At 40.9% G+C, this 14434-nt stretch overlaps 1 protein-coding gene across 1 annotated transcript; it reads right to left on the minus strand.

The window, feature by feature from the left end:
- Positions 1-569: 569 nt before the first annotated feature.
- ttll3 (tubulin tyrosine ligase-like family, member 3) lies at positions 570-6916 on the minus strand. Its single transcript, XM_085354850.1, has 13 exons — positions 6841-6916; positions 6262-6299; positions 6073-6201; positions 5814-5982; positions 5571-5626; positions 5341-5469; positions 5148-5262; positions 4891-5007; positions 4604-4784; positions 3405-3553; positions 2001-2244; positions 1452-1887; positions 570-1343 (listed from the first exon to the last, which is right to left on the minus strand). The coding sequence occupies exons 1-13, from the start codon at positions 6914-6916 to the stop codon at positions 570-572; spliced, it is 2613 nt and encodes an 870-aa protein (XP_085210976.1).
- Between the last annotated feature and the right edge of the window lie 7518 nt (positions 6917-14434).

Here is a 14434-nt window from a genome sequence, read left to right on the forward strand (position 1 = left end):
TAGTTAAAAAATTATGACAAAGCATATGAAAAAAACTTCATTATTTTATCCACATATGTTATTTAACACACAGCTCAACAAAATCTAGTTAACGATAGTTTACATGAATTTGATTAAACCTGTGGCAGTCAAGTGTGTTACTGTCTGAATGTTTTGAGAAAATGATTGTAATCAGTAGAGTAAAGATTCTTCTTCTTGGGGCATAAAGACCCATATCACTTAAAAAATAACTTTCCAAGTTGTTTTTACATTTAAATTTTATTTTTATAAAAAAGCACCGAAACACTCAATTAAATAGGTGTTGCTAAATGTATCAGCGTGTCTGTGGACCCAGAATGATTTTCTTTGGTTATTTCCTGTCATCACCAAACCTTAAAACTTTTTTTTTTAATCATTGAAACTTTATTGCCACCTGGTGGGGAATTGAAATACCCACATCCTATAAAAAGGCCAAACTTTTGTACAGACATGCATATAGATAAACTAACAGATATTCTGCTAATTTGGCTTCAGCCCATTAAAATGTAAATTATGTTCAGCATTTCTGGCTGTGCTCCATCTCCATCAACTCAACATCTCTTGTACTTATGTTCTTCTGTGAGCTCCCCTTTGTGTCTAGCTTTGACTTGCCTTTGAGAGTTTAGGCATAACTGGTGCTTGTGGGTAGTCGGGTGAGATAAAAAGGCAGAATTATGACAAACGTTAGTTCCAGTCACAATATTTGGTTGCAATTGAAAGATCTCCAGGGTTGGAAGGGGACCCTGGAGTGACGGAAAGACCCTGGAGGAAATCTTATGTTGTGGCTCAGAGCTTCGCTGGGAAAGGAAGGATTTGGACGTGTGTGATGCATGATGATGGATGGACTGATGTTTACCCTCTGATGTACAACATGCCGGGTCTAAGGAAAAAGATAGACTCCTTGGCACCAGGGTTGCCCCACTGACACGGCGACGTAATCCCAAACGCTGTGCTTTCTTCTGAGGTTCAGTGTGTACACTCGCAGGCTGTTCACATGCCACGCTGCGGCAGGATTTGCGAACAGGGCAGGTGTTTTGACGTTCTGCTTTTCTATCGTGCTCCCTCTTTGGACATGTAGATGTCATCTGGCTCTTTTTCACTTGGCTCTCCTTGCCTAAAAGGGGAAAATCAGCAACTGCATGTGGCTTCTGACTGAATTGTTTGTGTCTTGGCTCAGCCACAGCTTGAGATAACTGCTCTGGATGGACCTGATGAGGGAGAGGTGAGTTAGAGATAAAAGACTGTCTGTAATGTCTGGATCTCTTTATGGTCGCTCCTTCCACTAGCAGGTTCACTCCCAAATACTGAGGAACTTCAACTGCAGCCTGAAAATGTGATAAAGTAAAAACAAATCACAAAATTCTCCATGGCATTCATCGTTAAGTAGAAATATCCTGGAAATAAACAGCAATTGGCTTTGAAGCCAGTCCAACCTGTTTGTAAATAAGCTTGAAGCCTCCTGTGTAAGCGCTGGGATCAGTCCTCCAATCTAGCACAACCCTCAGCGTGTCGACTTGCACAGCAGGACAGAGCCGCGCAGTCACAGTGCTGGAGCAGGCCATAGTAGGGCTGGCATTGATCTCTAGAAGCCAAGGCCTCAGATCTCTGCCCAACATAAAATCAGCTCCATAAAGCTCAAAGCTTGCCTTGTGGGGCTCCACCAAATCCTGGGCTGTCTGTAGAGCATGGACAACTGCTTGCTGCATGCCTGGTATCACCACCGACTCCCACTCTGTCTCACGGCCCTCTCGCTGCAGAAAAGAGCGAAACTGTGAGCAGGACCACATATTATCCTCCGGCAGTCCTGGATGGCGGTTACGAGATGGCTGGAAGTGCTTCTGGATGGAGTTGTTGCACAGGTGGACTGAGCTGAGGAAAATGGTAGAAAATGGGAACATCCACAAAGTACTCTAGATAAAAGACACCGTAAAACTTAACTGTAACCTTCATTTTTTGTCTTTTGTTTGAAAACTCTTACTGACCTGTCCAGAGTTTTTGTCGAGTAAGGCTGAGTGGAAAACCGCAGGTAGCACTCTTTGTAGAACCAGATAGTCAGAGGGTTCCAGTCAGTTACAAGGAACCACTGACGGAGGTCAAACTTTGTGCAGTGGACCAGCAGGGGTCGTTCCAAGTATTTTTGAACCACCCACTTACTCTCCTTTGTCAGTGCTCTGTCAGTGTCCACAAGTGCCAAAATCTCATCCAGGTGATTCATACACATAATGCCTAATGATGATGAGGGTGTGGGAGTGAAAAAAGAGGTGAAAGCAGAGTTGATTAAAACACAAAATCAGAACTGCAATTTTGACAACTATTTGATTCAGCAGTGTTTAAGATGACCTCGTGAATCAAATCTGATATTTGATGATGGAATCTCATATCTTTCCAGTCTTTTTAAAGTAATTTCACTATGCCAGCTTTCAGTCAATACCATGTCAAATTTCCCAGCATACATTCAAAGAATGGGTCATGTTAATTTCTTAACAACACACATAAAGTCAATAATGAAATACAAAGTACTTCAAAAATAAAAAGAAGGCTTGGCTTTACCACTGCTGTGCAGTGCAATAAAGGCCTCTTGTGTGCAGCCAGATGGAAGGAAATGCGACCAAGACCAACAATTCGAGCATGATCGCAGACAGAAAACTATTTGACAGCTCAACAAACAAAAATGATCCCTGGACAAAGTTGTCCTCTGAAATTTGTCAGAAAGTAATAAAAAATGACTTGCAAAGCGCAATAAAAATAAGAAGAGCCCTCCAAAATGAACAGCCATCTACTAAAGATAAATGAGAGTGAAGGCAAAGTAGCTATACCTGCATATATAATTCCACTTAGGCCAGACTTGACTACAAATCATATCTTTGTTGAGATGAAAACAGTGGTGTTAAAAAACTTATGTGAGTCTTGAAATAAAAACAGTGAAAGGAGGAAAAAAAGAGTATGACATCTTTCTTCTCTATGTATTAAAATTAGTAAAACAAAACCGAAAAAACAGGGATGTTAATAAAATATAGGGTTTTTTTCAAATGTTTTTATGAGAAAGTTTGCACAGAAGACTTGATGCTAGAATTTATGTTGTGCTACTGTAGTCTTGGCAGACTATATTATTATGCACATATAATTTTTACGTAATTTTTATGTATGTGCTGTGGTTTTTTTTCTATTTTGCTGTAATATAACTTCCCAAATAAAAAGGAAAATCTAAAAATATATATATATTAATTATGTCCATTCATCAGTTGAATGTCTGAAAACAAAACCAGGCTTGCTTTCTTCAATATTTTTCACAGCTGTTTACCTGTAAAAAAAAAAAAAAAAGCAAGCTTGCTATGTAAGTATCATATTAACTATTACGAAGGTAAATTATCAGAAAAAAGCCTAACCTCTTCCTCTTGATTTGGCACCTGGTTTGATGATCCAGATGTTGTTTAATCCATCTGTGTCCAGCTGTGGGCAAACAGCCTGAAGTCTGGTTAACATATCCTGGCAACGCTCCACAAATACACTGCTGCCCCTGATCAGTTTGCCTTTACTGCATATAAACATGTTATTGTTAGAATTGCAAATACAGTTTTATAGTAGTGGTAGTTTTCTGAAGCCCTCTGTATTTTGAACATGTATAGCATGTCATTCTATATTTAACCCCAACCTTTACTTATTGACTTGACTAAGCCATTGCATGGGATGTACCACTGACAGCTACAAGTGGCACCTGACATGAATAAATCCTTCCAGCAGCTAGAAAAGGACAGCACAAAGGCTCTGATCATGGCGGCACAGGAAGCACCAGATGGATGTATGCAGGAGTCTACCGCAGGCGACAGGACCCAGACTGATGCCCCAGAGACAGTCCAGCACATAGTAGCAGGATGTAAGAGGCAAGCCAGGACACCGTACACTGGGAGGCACAACTAAGTGGAGGGAATAGTGTACAAGAGCATACAGAAGTTCCCAAGTCCTAATGAGAGACACCACCAAACGTGGTTGGAAACATCATGGCTAAGGTCTTGTGGGACTTCAAGTTCTAGACAGACAAGCAGCTGCGGGCCAATCAATCAGACTTGGTGGTGGTTTACAAAGAGCAGAAGACCATAGTTGTGATAGATGCGACAATCTCAGTGGTCAGTAACATCAGGAAGAAAGAGCACAAGATAATAGAAAAGTACAACTAGAGCACATCCGCTCTAGCTAAAGTCCAAAGTGGTCCCAGTGGTAATGGGAGAACTGGGATCTGTAAACTGTATGTAAGCTGTAAACTGGAAGATGGTCTCCAGCAGATTTGAGACACAACACCTGAGGTCCAGAGGAGTGCAGTGAGCTAAGACATTGCGCAGAACCCTCAAATTCCTAGGTCTCTGGTAGAAGACCCAAGATAAGAAACACACACACGTCCCTTATGGGATCTTCTCCTGACTAATGAGAACTCCAATTTTGCTATTTCAGATACCTTTTAAAGTTGTTAGCAACCTAAATTGATTTTTATAAGCAGACTTCCACTGCCAGTAATGAAAATAAAACGAGTGTAACCCGATGACAATTTGTAGAAAAACCCTGGAAGCTCCCAGAAAATCTCTCAACTCACTGCACAACCATGTAGTAGTGTTTAAGAAACTCTGCCCATTGCGCTTCCTCCACCGAGGGCGGTATTTCTGCTGTTACATCAATGTCGCTGTGCTTTAGAACACTGAGAAACTCTTGACACACGTGTAAGGCTGTGTTAATAATTTCTGGACCAACAGATCGATGCTCCTCATTATCCAACTCTGTAGAGAGAGAGAGAGAGAGAATATTGCACCGTTATACTCCCTCTTGTCCAAACTTTGCATCAAAAGCATTTTTATTCCTATGTGTGAGAAATTATTTCTAAACCTTCAGCGAGACTGTTCTTGGATTTTTGTTTGTCCCCCTCTGGTTCATCTCTTCTCCAAATACTTGTCTCAACCACATACTGCAGCAGACTGGTACATGCTGTTCTCCTGAAATCCTCTTTATGTTCATAAAAAAGAGAAAAACAGTCAGAGAAGCTATTGGACATAAGTAAACTTAAAAATTCTTTGCACCTAAATTACACCTCATTTAGTCTTGTAGAACATCTTTTTTTCTGTTATATGTAATTTACAGCAGACCTATGAATGCATGCTTTTCATCCTCTGCTCCAAGCCTGTAGCATCTTGGGAAGAAAGTGTCTGGATCCGCTGTGTCAAACCACTGAAGGTTACGCAGATTCACACAAAGTCCCACCTGAAAACAAAACAATTACACTGCAGGAAAAGAGCTAAATAAAATGTATGTGCCAGCTAATCATTAGAAACGTTTTACCTTTGTGGTAAATGTTCCAGCATTCGCATAGTGATTGGTCATCTGGTCGTGCCGCAAGGAGCGACAGTCTATGTTGTCCCGTCGTGTCGTCCAGTAGAAATACGTTGTTTCATTTCGAACAAGGCGAGACTACAAGAGTCACAACAAAGACACAAGTGAAAGTCCCTTTGGCTTTACACTGGGCAAGATATCTGTGTTAAGTTAGTGGGTACACCTAAAGCTTATCTTACCATGAGATCATACATGTCATCAAGGTTCTCCCCTTTCTCGCCTTCCTCCGCTCTCTCTGTCACAAGATAAGAGGTGTGTGTATACATGCATGGTTACAGGTGTTAGAGGCTAGCATCTGTAATGCAGCATACGATTTCTTGTTTACCAGCTAAAGGGAAATCCATCTAACTTGTGTTACAATTACTCTCTGTTAATTATTCCCACACTTAGAGGGGGGCAATCCTTTCTCTTTTTGGCCTTACCAGTAAAATAACTGCAGATCAGCCCATCATTACCATCCCCCTCCTCAACGCAGGGGTAAGTAGGTGATCTTTGGACGGGATGTGGCAAACGACGTTCAACCCACCCTCTGGCCCATAATGCAGCACGGATCACTGGATAGGGTCCCTGCACTGAAAACACTTTCCTTAACTGAGAATGACGGGAAGAGAAACGAAGAAAAAAAATATGACACAATCAACTGTGGCATTACAATAAAAATCTGTTTTTACATATGATCACCTTCACAGCTTTGTCCACCAGCGTTTTAGCTGTTTTCAGCCTGTCTGGATTGATCACTGGCAGGCTACGTACACTGGATCGTATCCTTCCCCCCACTGGAGCAACTGTGGATTGTAACACTGGAACAAACTCCAGATTTAAATATGAAGTACTAATTATGTTTTTACCAGCAGATGTACAATGACTTACCTGGCATTTGTCGCTGAGGTCTGTAGGTCTCTTTTCAACTGACCAATGCACAATGTGAAAGAGAAAGCAAAAATGCACCCAGTTGCACTATTTTTACATCATATTATAGGATTTGAAATTATACAGATCTATGAATAGCAAGCTAATATAAGTAGATCCAAATTTATAGGGACATTATTCCAATATCCAAATATACCTTTTCACTGTAGACCTAAACATGCTGTTTAGGCTACTGGCTACTGTTTCCCCTGCAGCTGAAAAATAGAGGAGGCTTTACTATAAATAGTATGGCATGTGGTACCTAAATTTGTCTATGCAGCAGCTGAAGAAGGATGTAAATTGGGTTAATCAGGCATCTTAATCTGAACTGATTTAGGCTGTGATGACTGGCAGAGCTACGCGCATGAAGGGCGCAGGTGCGCGCACACGAGTAGAAACATAAAACGAATACACCATGACCAGCCGTGGATTGATAAGCCAACTCTCCATGATTTAAATAAGCGATTAAAAAGGCATAACGAATAAATGAATCTCAAATAAAACCAGGTGTTATTTTACAGTGGACATGAATATACAAACCTCTGTTGTCACTTCCCCACTGAACTGGGCTGTATCTGTATGCGTCCATAGACTTGCTCAGTCCGGCTTCCTTCATGCTGCCGCACACTGTTCCCATAACAACCGTGCATGCTCCCACAGACAGTTTATAGTTGCCCCAACAACAGTGTCCAGGAGAAACAGGACGCCACGCCGGTGGATGAAAAATCTACCACCTTGAGGCATGCCTTGAAGAAACTGGATCACTATCGGACACTATCAGTTGCAAACAGCGTGGCTTACAGGTGTATGCGACATGCACACGGACAATTAAGGCACTCATACATGATATGTGTGTGGAAATATCCCGTTGCAGTTGCACTTTGAATTCAGTGTGAATGGACAAAGTGGTTAAAGAGGGTCAGCTTGCCAAAATTCAATACAGTGCTCTGCAACGTGACTGGTAGGCAAGAGTTCATGCCGAGGTCAATGATGGAAAAAACAAACAAACAAAAACTGTTGCTTTTATTGCCTGGTTAATTAAATCGTATCTCCTTATCTATCAATAAAGATTAACATGTTGCGTAGGTAAAGGAACCCATCTGTGCTACATCGTAAATAACTGCCTTCAATGGTAAATTATGTCATTTACTACGCATGGATCTTTCTTTGCGTAATGCATCAGCTTAACACACGATGGCATCCGAAGACTTCTGGTATATTCTGGATCAATCAGATTCTGAAGGTCTGTGTTCGTTCAAGCCGGTGCGCCAAGAAGGCAACACTAGCGTCTGTTACAGCCTAATATTATGTTACCAATCTGCGTATTTTGTAACCCGAAACCCGCAGTCACAAAGTTTAGTCCAGGTAGAGTGGTTTGCTACTGGACTACATGAAAACATTTATTCTACTGCATGAATTTCATTGTTAGGTTGGAAATTTTTACGCCTTTTCCTACAAAGATCAGTCTCTTAAAATGAATTCAACTGGTAAAGATGAAGCTTTACCCAAATATGATTTCTAGACAGGATGAAATGCATCTGAAATGACAGTTAACCGTTTTTAACAGCTTTGTAATTGAAAAAGAGGAACACATGAGTGAACGACTTTTTTTGCATATTGCATATTGTTATATTTTCGTAAATGGTACGTACATTTATGCATATATGATACAGCAGCCTTCACGTGATATGCCAGACTTTTAACCTGCATGTTTTTTGTTTTGTTTTTTGTGGATTTCAGTATTTCAGACCACTTACTAGCATTAGTAAGATGTGCGTCGTTGTCCCATTAAAACATACCAGCTTCACATTTAGTTTGGTGGGATCTGCGCTACAGTAAGTAAATAAAGTTTATTAATTAAACGTTTTTCACAGACAGAAAGCTAACATACGCACAATAAACAGGAGAAGCACCAATGAACTTTAAACAAGATAAATAATGTTAGTATAAATTATTGTGTAGGTTGAGTTATTTGTCATATTAAGATTATGCAGTCGTTTTAGACGGAATTGAACCTTTTGCTGTACACAGTAGTCGCACAACCGGAAACTGCTGGAAAGAACACTGTAAAGAAGCTCTGTAGGCTCATAATAGTCTTGGCTTCAACGTGTTGGTAGCAGCAATGCGTCGCAGCTCGTTGCTTACCTCTGCGCTCTGATTGGATGGGGCTGCAGTGATGCTCTCCGCATCCTGCTTTCACACAGCTACAGCAGGAGGGAGGGGAGCTCGAAGCGCGACTGGGAAATCATCTCAACACAGGAGCAAAATAACAGTTTTCTTCGCTTTAGTCCTTTGAGATAGATGTAAACACTTAATATGGCCGCAGAAACAAAGGGAGCTGATGTAGCCCATTCGTGACTGTTCACTCAAAACGTCCGAAAACAGCGCAAAGCGGCTCAGTGAAAGTCTTACTTTACACTCCGTGAAGGTAAAGCAGGATAACCAGGAGACCATGAGCGCGCAAGTCAACGACCCCGAGAGTATACTGTGCTACCAGGTAAAGTGGTTTTTTACTGTGTGCTGCATTGCTTTGACACTGTGGGCTGGCACTGAGCAGGGTGCACACAACCTCGGACAACTGTAGTCCCATGCTTCGAGATTCTCTCAAACTCAAAGATTGAGAGCACTCCGGAAGGTTTATAATATTATTTTTATTTCGTTATTCTACCTAAACATTTTAATGGTTAAGAGACCTCAGTAAAACATTTTGCATGATGTTAAGGTGTGTTTCCTGCCCTACAGGATGATGCTGTAATCGGGGGATGTTGTTGATGTTGTTCTGAGTTGCGAACACGTGCACTGATTCCGGAGAGCATTGAAATGCGCAGAGGGGTCGTAGCTCCTGGGACTAACGCACAAGAATACATGAAGGATTGCGTTCTGGAAATGCCGTGGACACGGTGCTGTGAGAGTGCAGCAGATTATTGATTAGATATTTTCCTCCTGTCCAACACAGCGCTCATTAAAAACTGCTGGTCCGAACGACGCGTGTGCACGAGGCAGAATAAAAGGAAGAGATGTGTGGTGGATTTTCTGCTGACTTTTAGTTGAACGGCGTGTTATTTCAGCTTAGTTACCCTCAAATGACCTTGACGCCATTCTCACATGGTGTTCTATAAAGAGCCGAGGGTCTGTTTCCATACAGTAGTGATGTGCGGATCGATCCTGAAATATCGATTCCTCCGATACCAATCATTTATGTTCTAGAATCGATTCTCACATTAAAATATCGATATTTTAGTAATTTAGAGTAAATTTGTAGTTTATCATTAACAGGAACACAGTGGAAAGAAACTATAACATTCGGATTGCCTACATTCAAAGGAACTACTTCCTCTTCCGCCTTTCATAGTCATGTGCGAAATACGGCTGTATAAATGTCTCGCAGCCCCTTGGCGTGCGCACTCACAACAATGGCTGAGCGTAATTGTGCGGATGTATTTTACCTCCACAAACAGCTGAGCCGTGGTTTGCAATAAATGTGGCAAAAAAAAAGTGAGGTGTTGTGGCCATACTTGCCAACCTTGAGACCTCAGAATTAGGGAGACATTCAAAAGGGCTGTTTGGGCGGATAAATATATTTTACAGGGTTTATTTATCGGATAAAATACGTTAAATGTCACCGTTATTATTGGCCGGCCCGGAAACAGCGGGGGTGTCCAAATTCAGAGGCTGTTTCCACCTGAGGACCCAGCCTTCGCGGTCTAAAGAAAGCCGGGTAGTACGTCACGAGCTCCCTCGGTGGAGTGAAACTCTGCCGTCTGCTCCTTGCTGTCTAAAATATAACCGGACACTGACGTAAACTCTTCTGTTTAATCAGTTTTCTGTTTGACGTTTATTCAGCTGTGTGAAAACCCCGGAGGAACCCTCCCGAGGGAATAATAAAGTTTGATTTAATTTAATCTAATCTAATAACTTTAATCTCAGCCAAACCGATTTACTCACGAACAAATAAAACACTGAAAAAGCCAAACAAGAACATTTTTAAGTTATCAAAGTGACTTGTACATCATGTTTAACCCGAGTGGTGAAAGACCGCGGGGGTTTGAAGACGATGTGTCGGTCGGCTCAGATATTTGAAGTTTACACAGCTACATTCTCACCTGAAAATATGTTAAAAGTTTTTTTGCGACCCAGAAAGAGAAATAAGAGTGATATTAAAACTAAGTCGCTGCCGTCATTGTTGGAAACTGGAATTGGCTGGGCCGCGCTATGAATTCTGCGATATGGTTTTTCAACTTTGTTGTCCGGGTGGAAAATCTGGAGAAAGGTGGGATTCTCCCGGAAAAATCGGGAGGGTTGGCATGTATGGTTGTGGCAACATCACTAACCTTGTCAAACACCTCAGAGTAAATCATATCACAAAATATGACGAGCGTATGTTGAGGCGAACTGAAGAGGAGGAGAGGGACAGGTGCTGCTAGGGCGAGACAGACGTCTCTCACGGAGTCCTTTAGTCCTCCAGGCAGGCAAGGTGTTCAAATAGCACACAACTTTAGTTTTTTTATTTCTATATGATGAACTCTGCATTATTAAGTGATAAGAAGAAGGTATTCTGATGTCCTGTAATCATTATGACGCTATAATTTGAGATACAATAAATAAAATCCGTTTTGTACAAAGTATCGGTATCGGATCAGTATCGTCGATACCACCCTGAATATTACTTGGTATCGGATCGGAAAGGAAATCAGTGGTATCGCACATCACTAGTGTTCTATAAAGAGCCGAGGGTCTGTTTCCATTCAGGCAGAAGGGGGACAGCTTGTGGGAAAGCTGTGGTTTGAAGGGGAAATTGTCTTGATCCAGTGTCCTGCTGATGTGCATGTGTCATGTCCTCTAACAGAATCTCAGTAGCAGTATGGATAAGAAAGCCAGTGAGCACACCAGGCTTCATTCAAACTGACAATCATTAACATTTGAACAGACTGATTATAACCACCCTGGCATGCAGTTGGGCAGCTTAATGGACTTGATGCAGCCTGCCCTAACAGTCATGTCACCCTTTTGATTCATAGCATCCTGTCTGGGCCAGAGACAGATGGAGTAAGACCAGAGGTGAGCTGGGAAGTCTCTGACATGATTAGCCAGCTTTCAGTAAGGGAGAGGAAATGGCCAGAAGCTCTTCAAATATTAGCGTTATCTAAGCTTGTGTTAAAATCTGTATAATTGTCTCTCCACCATGTCTGTGATGTGTTGTGGACCTTTGCATTTCATACCACCTGCAACCTGTTGATTTCTCACACGGTGCTGCTGATGGGGCTCAGGTGGTGGGAAAAGAGAGGTAATTTCTTTTAGGAAAATGCAAAATGTAAAAATGGATAACAGCAGTAAGGCTGGGAATAGAACAGTTTCACTTAGATATATCTGCACGATTCAAAGATACGTTGATGAAGGGTTAATTATTACATTATTAATAATAACAATTAATGTAATAATTAATAAGTATTAATGTTTCCTTGCCATAAAAGGCGAATAATGTCAGCTTCCACGTTTAATCTATGATACTGCATTATATATATATAAATATTTTTTAGAGGTTTGTTAATTTTTTTTTAAATATTTGGTTTAGATACAAAGTAACTACATATACAACTACTGGAAAAAGTACAAATCAGTTGAAGCTGAAGTGCAACCGTGGAAGAATATGGATATAGGACTGGACAAACAGATGTTGTTGTATCAAGCAAATTGTCAGTTTTATATATGTGTCTTTCTCCAAGTACTAAATAGGCGAGGTAATGTCACGCTTGGGAAATAATTATTGTGTAAATGTTATCAGATTTGGTCCATGGGCTGTATTTTGGACACCCTTAGTTTAACCACTGATAAAGTTTAGTCTTACTGTTACAAACTTGAGTGCTTCATTTTAGTAGGCACAGTGTAATTTTCTTTAGTGCCATTCATGCACTGCGTTTGCAGTACCTGCAATAAAGGAAAGTATTGTATTGATTGAGACGACTTAATTTTCCCTCACTACTTTCATTTATCTAACAGAAATGTAAATCAATAAATCCAAATACCAGCAAAAACAAGCCTACAGACACAGTCAAAACAAACTGCAATGACTTCCAGATCTCTAACTAAACCAACTAAACAGGTATTCATTTTCAAATGTTCACAGTATCACTCCCAGGCCTGCTACTATAAGTGATTTTCAGTTACAGTTAATAAGTTAGTGCTCTCCACATCGTGCATTTGTCTGCATTTTAAGCCCATCAAGCACAAAACTGTCACAGTTCCCAGTTTAGTCGCTTTACGGCAACTATTTGGCATCGGCCCCAAAGTTTCATTTTAATTAGTTAAGTGGTATAGAATCCATTTAGTGACCGTGATCAATAAGCCCCCATCTAATGAATGAATGTGTACTTTAAAGAGCAACATTCTAGTTTCCAAAAGTCTCCACGTTATGTGAAAACTGTATTAAAACTCTCATTTTTAAGGCGCTCAATACATTATTATAGTAATGAGGCATGACCAGCACGTCCAATTATTGGCAGCCATTTAGTTTGAAAGAGCGTGTATAATCACAGATATGTGAAAAACTCTTCAAAAATTAGGAAATGGTGTAGAAGAGTCTTTGGGAATCATTTGGTCCCCTGGACTTTGGCACTAGTATTTATTTATTTATTTTCAATTTTCAGATGACTGAGAATTAGTTAAAAACGCAAAACTCAGTGCTCAGCCCGCTTTAGTGTTTGCTTTTGATTATTTAACCTTATTGTGTACTATATTGTAGAAGGTGTGATTTTTAATTACAGTATATATTACAGTCTTTTACCCACACAGCCATTTGAGCTGGCAGTAATCTTTCTAGAAGGAAAATAATTAGAGAGAGAGCTACAGGGAGGCTGAATTCAACATGTGGCATTGAATAAGGTGTGTATGAGTCATGCTACTCGTGGGCTGATACAGTCAAAACAGCCGTCCCTCTCATCCTACCTCCCCCAGCTATCTCTTTTCCTCTTTCACTCTTTCACCATTACCTCTTCCTCTCCACCATTCATGTTCATCCCCTTCTCTTAGTGAAGCGCTGTCACATGCGTCTGCACCAGATCTGTAATGTCACCGTGCTATGGACACGTTTAAATAACCTGGGGCTATGGCGCCAAGTGCCAATGCAGGCTCTCAGAAACAAAGCTCAGTCTGGAAGTGACAGACCCAGTTGTCTGAGTCAGGGCGTATATCCCTGCTGTCAATTCAGAGTGCTTGTGTGTGGGGAATAGCGCAGAGGGGTCAGCATTGAAAAGGGAGGTGGGGTGTTGTTGGAGTTTGAAGATAAAAATAGGAGACGCCAGAGAAACACAGTTAAGGAGGAGAAGGGAAATTTTGTCTCAAAAGATTTGCTGAAAAACTTTTGTTACAGAGCGTGAAATCAATGTTATGATTGGTCAAGTCAGGAATGAAATCTCAAAAGACTTGAAAGTTCAGGCTTATTTTTGCAACAATTTTTTTGCTCATACGCGCATCATTTTCCTGCCTCTTGTGTTTTCAAAGCTCTCCATCAAGAGCTCAAAGTCTTTACAGTAGCCAGCGAGCTCTGACTCCACTCACAGCTCCTTTGCAGTCCCGTTGGAGTCAGAGAGCATTTTAGTGCCAAGCATCGATTGCCCCGCTCAGCTAGGACACGGGGATTCAAATCATTGCTGCTCTACTTGTTCGGGACGATAAGCAGTTCAATATGTTGTTTTGTTTTTTATCCTCTTTGATGCTTTGACACCTTGTCAAATAATACTTATCTTAAAGATGACGTCCTGCATCACAGGCAGGTTTTATCAGCAGTCTAAGTAGGACATTCAACCCTGCTCTGGGAATCTGACATGTTTCTGGGACAGCCTGCTCGGCGTTTTCAGAGGTATCAAACTCACATTTCATTTTCATACTGAGACACTAGACTGAGGTGTTTAAAGTCATCAGCAGGTAGATCTTTGAAATTGGCTAAGTGTAATACATAGAATCATTTGTTTCCATTCTAACAGTTTGTCATTTACTAGGTGAACAAAAATATTATTTCATACCCTTTTAATATTTAAAAAATTCAAAGGGCATAAAACATCAGATTAATTCCCTGGAAAAGGCGCTGTCTTTTTTTCTACGCACAATTTTGCTTCTTAACATTACTGTCTCTTCACTG

Source organism: Diplotaxodon limnothrissa, linkage group LG5 (assembly GCF_057381915.1).
Source record: "Diplotaxodon limnothrissa isolate DT_005_m linkage group LG5, D_limnothrissa_male_GT1.1, whole genome shotgun sequence".
Classification (NCBI taxonomy): Eukaryota; Metazoa; Chordata; class Actinopteri; order Cichliformes; family Cichlidae; genus Diplotaxodon; species Diplotaxodon limnothrissa.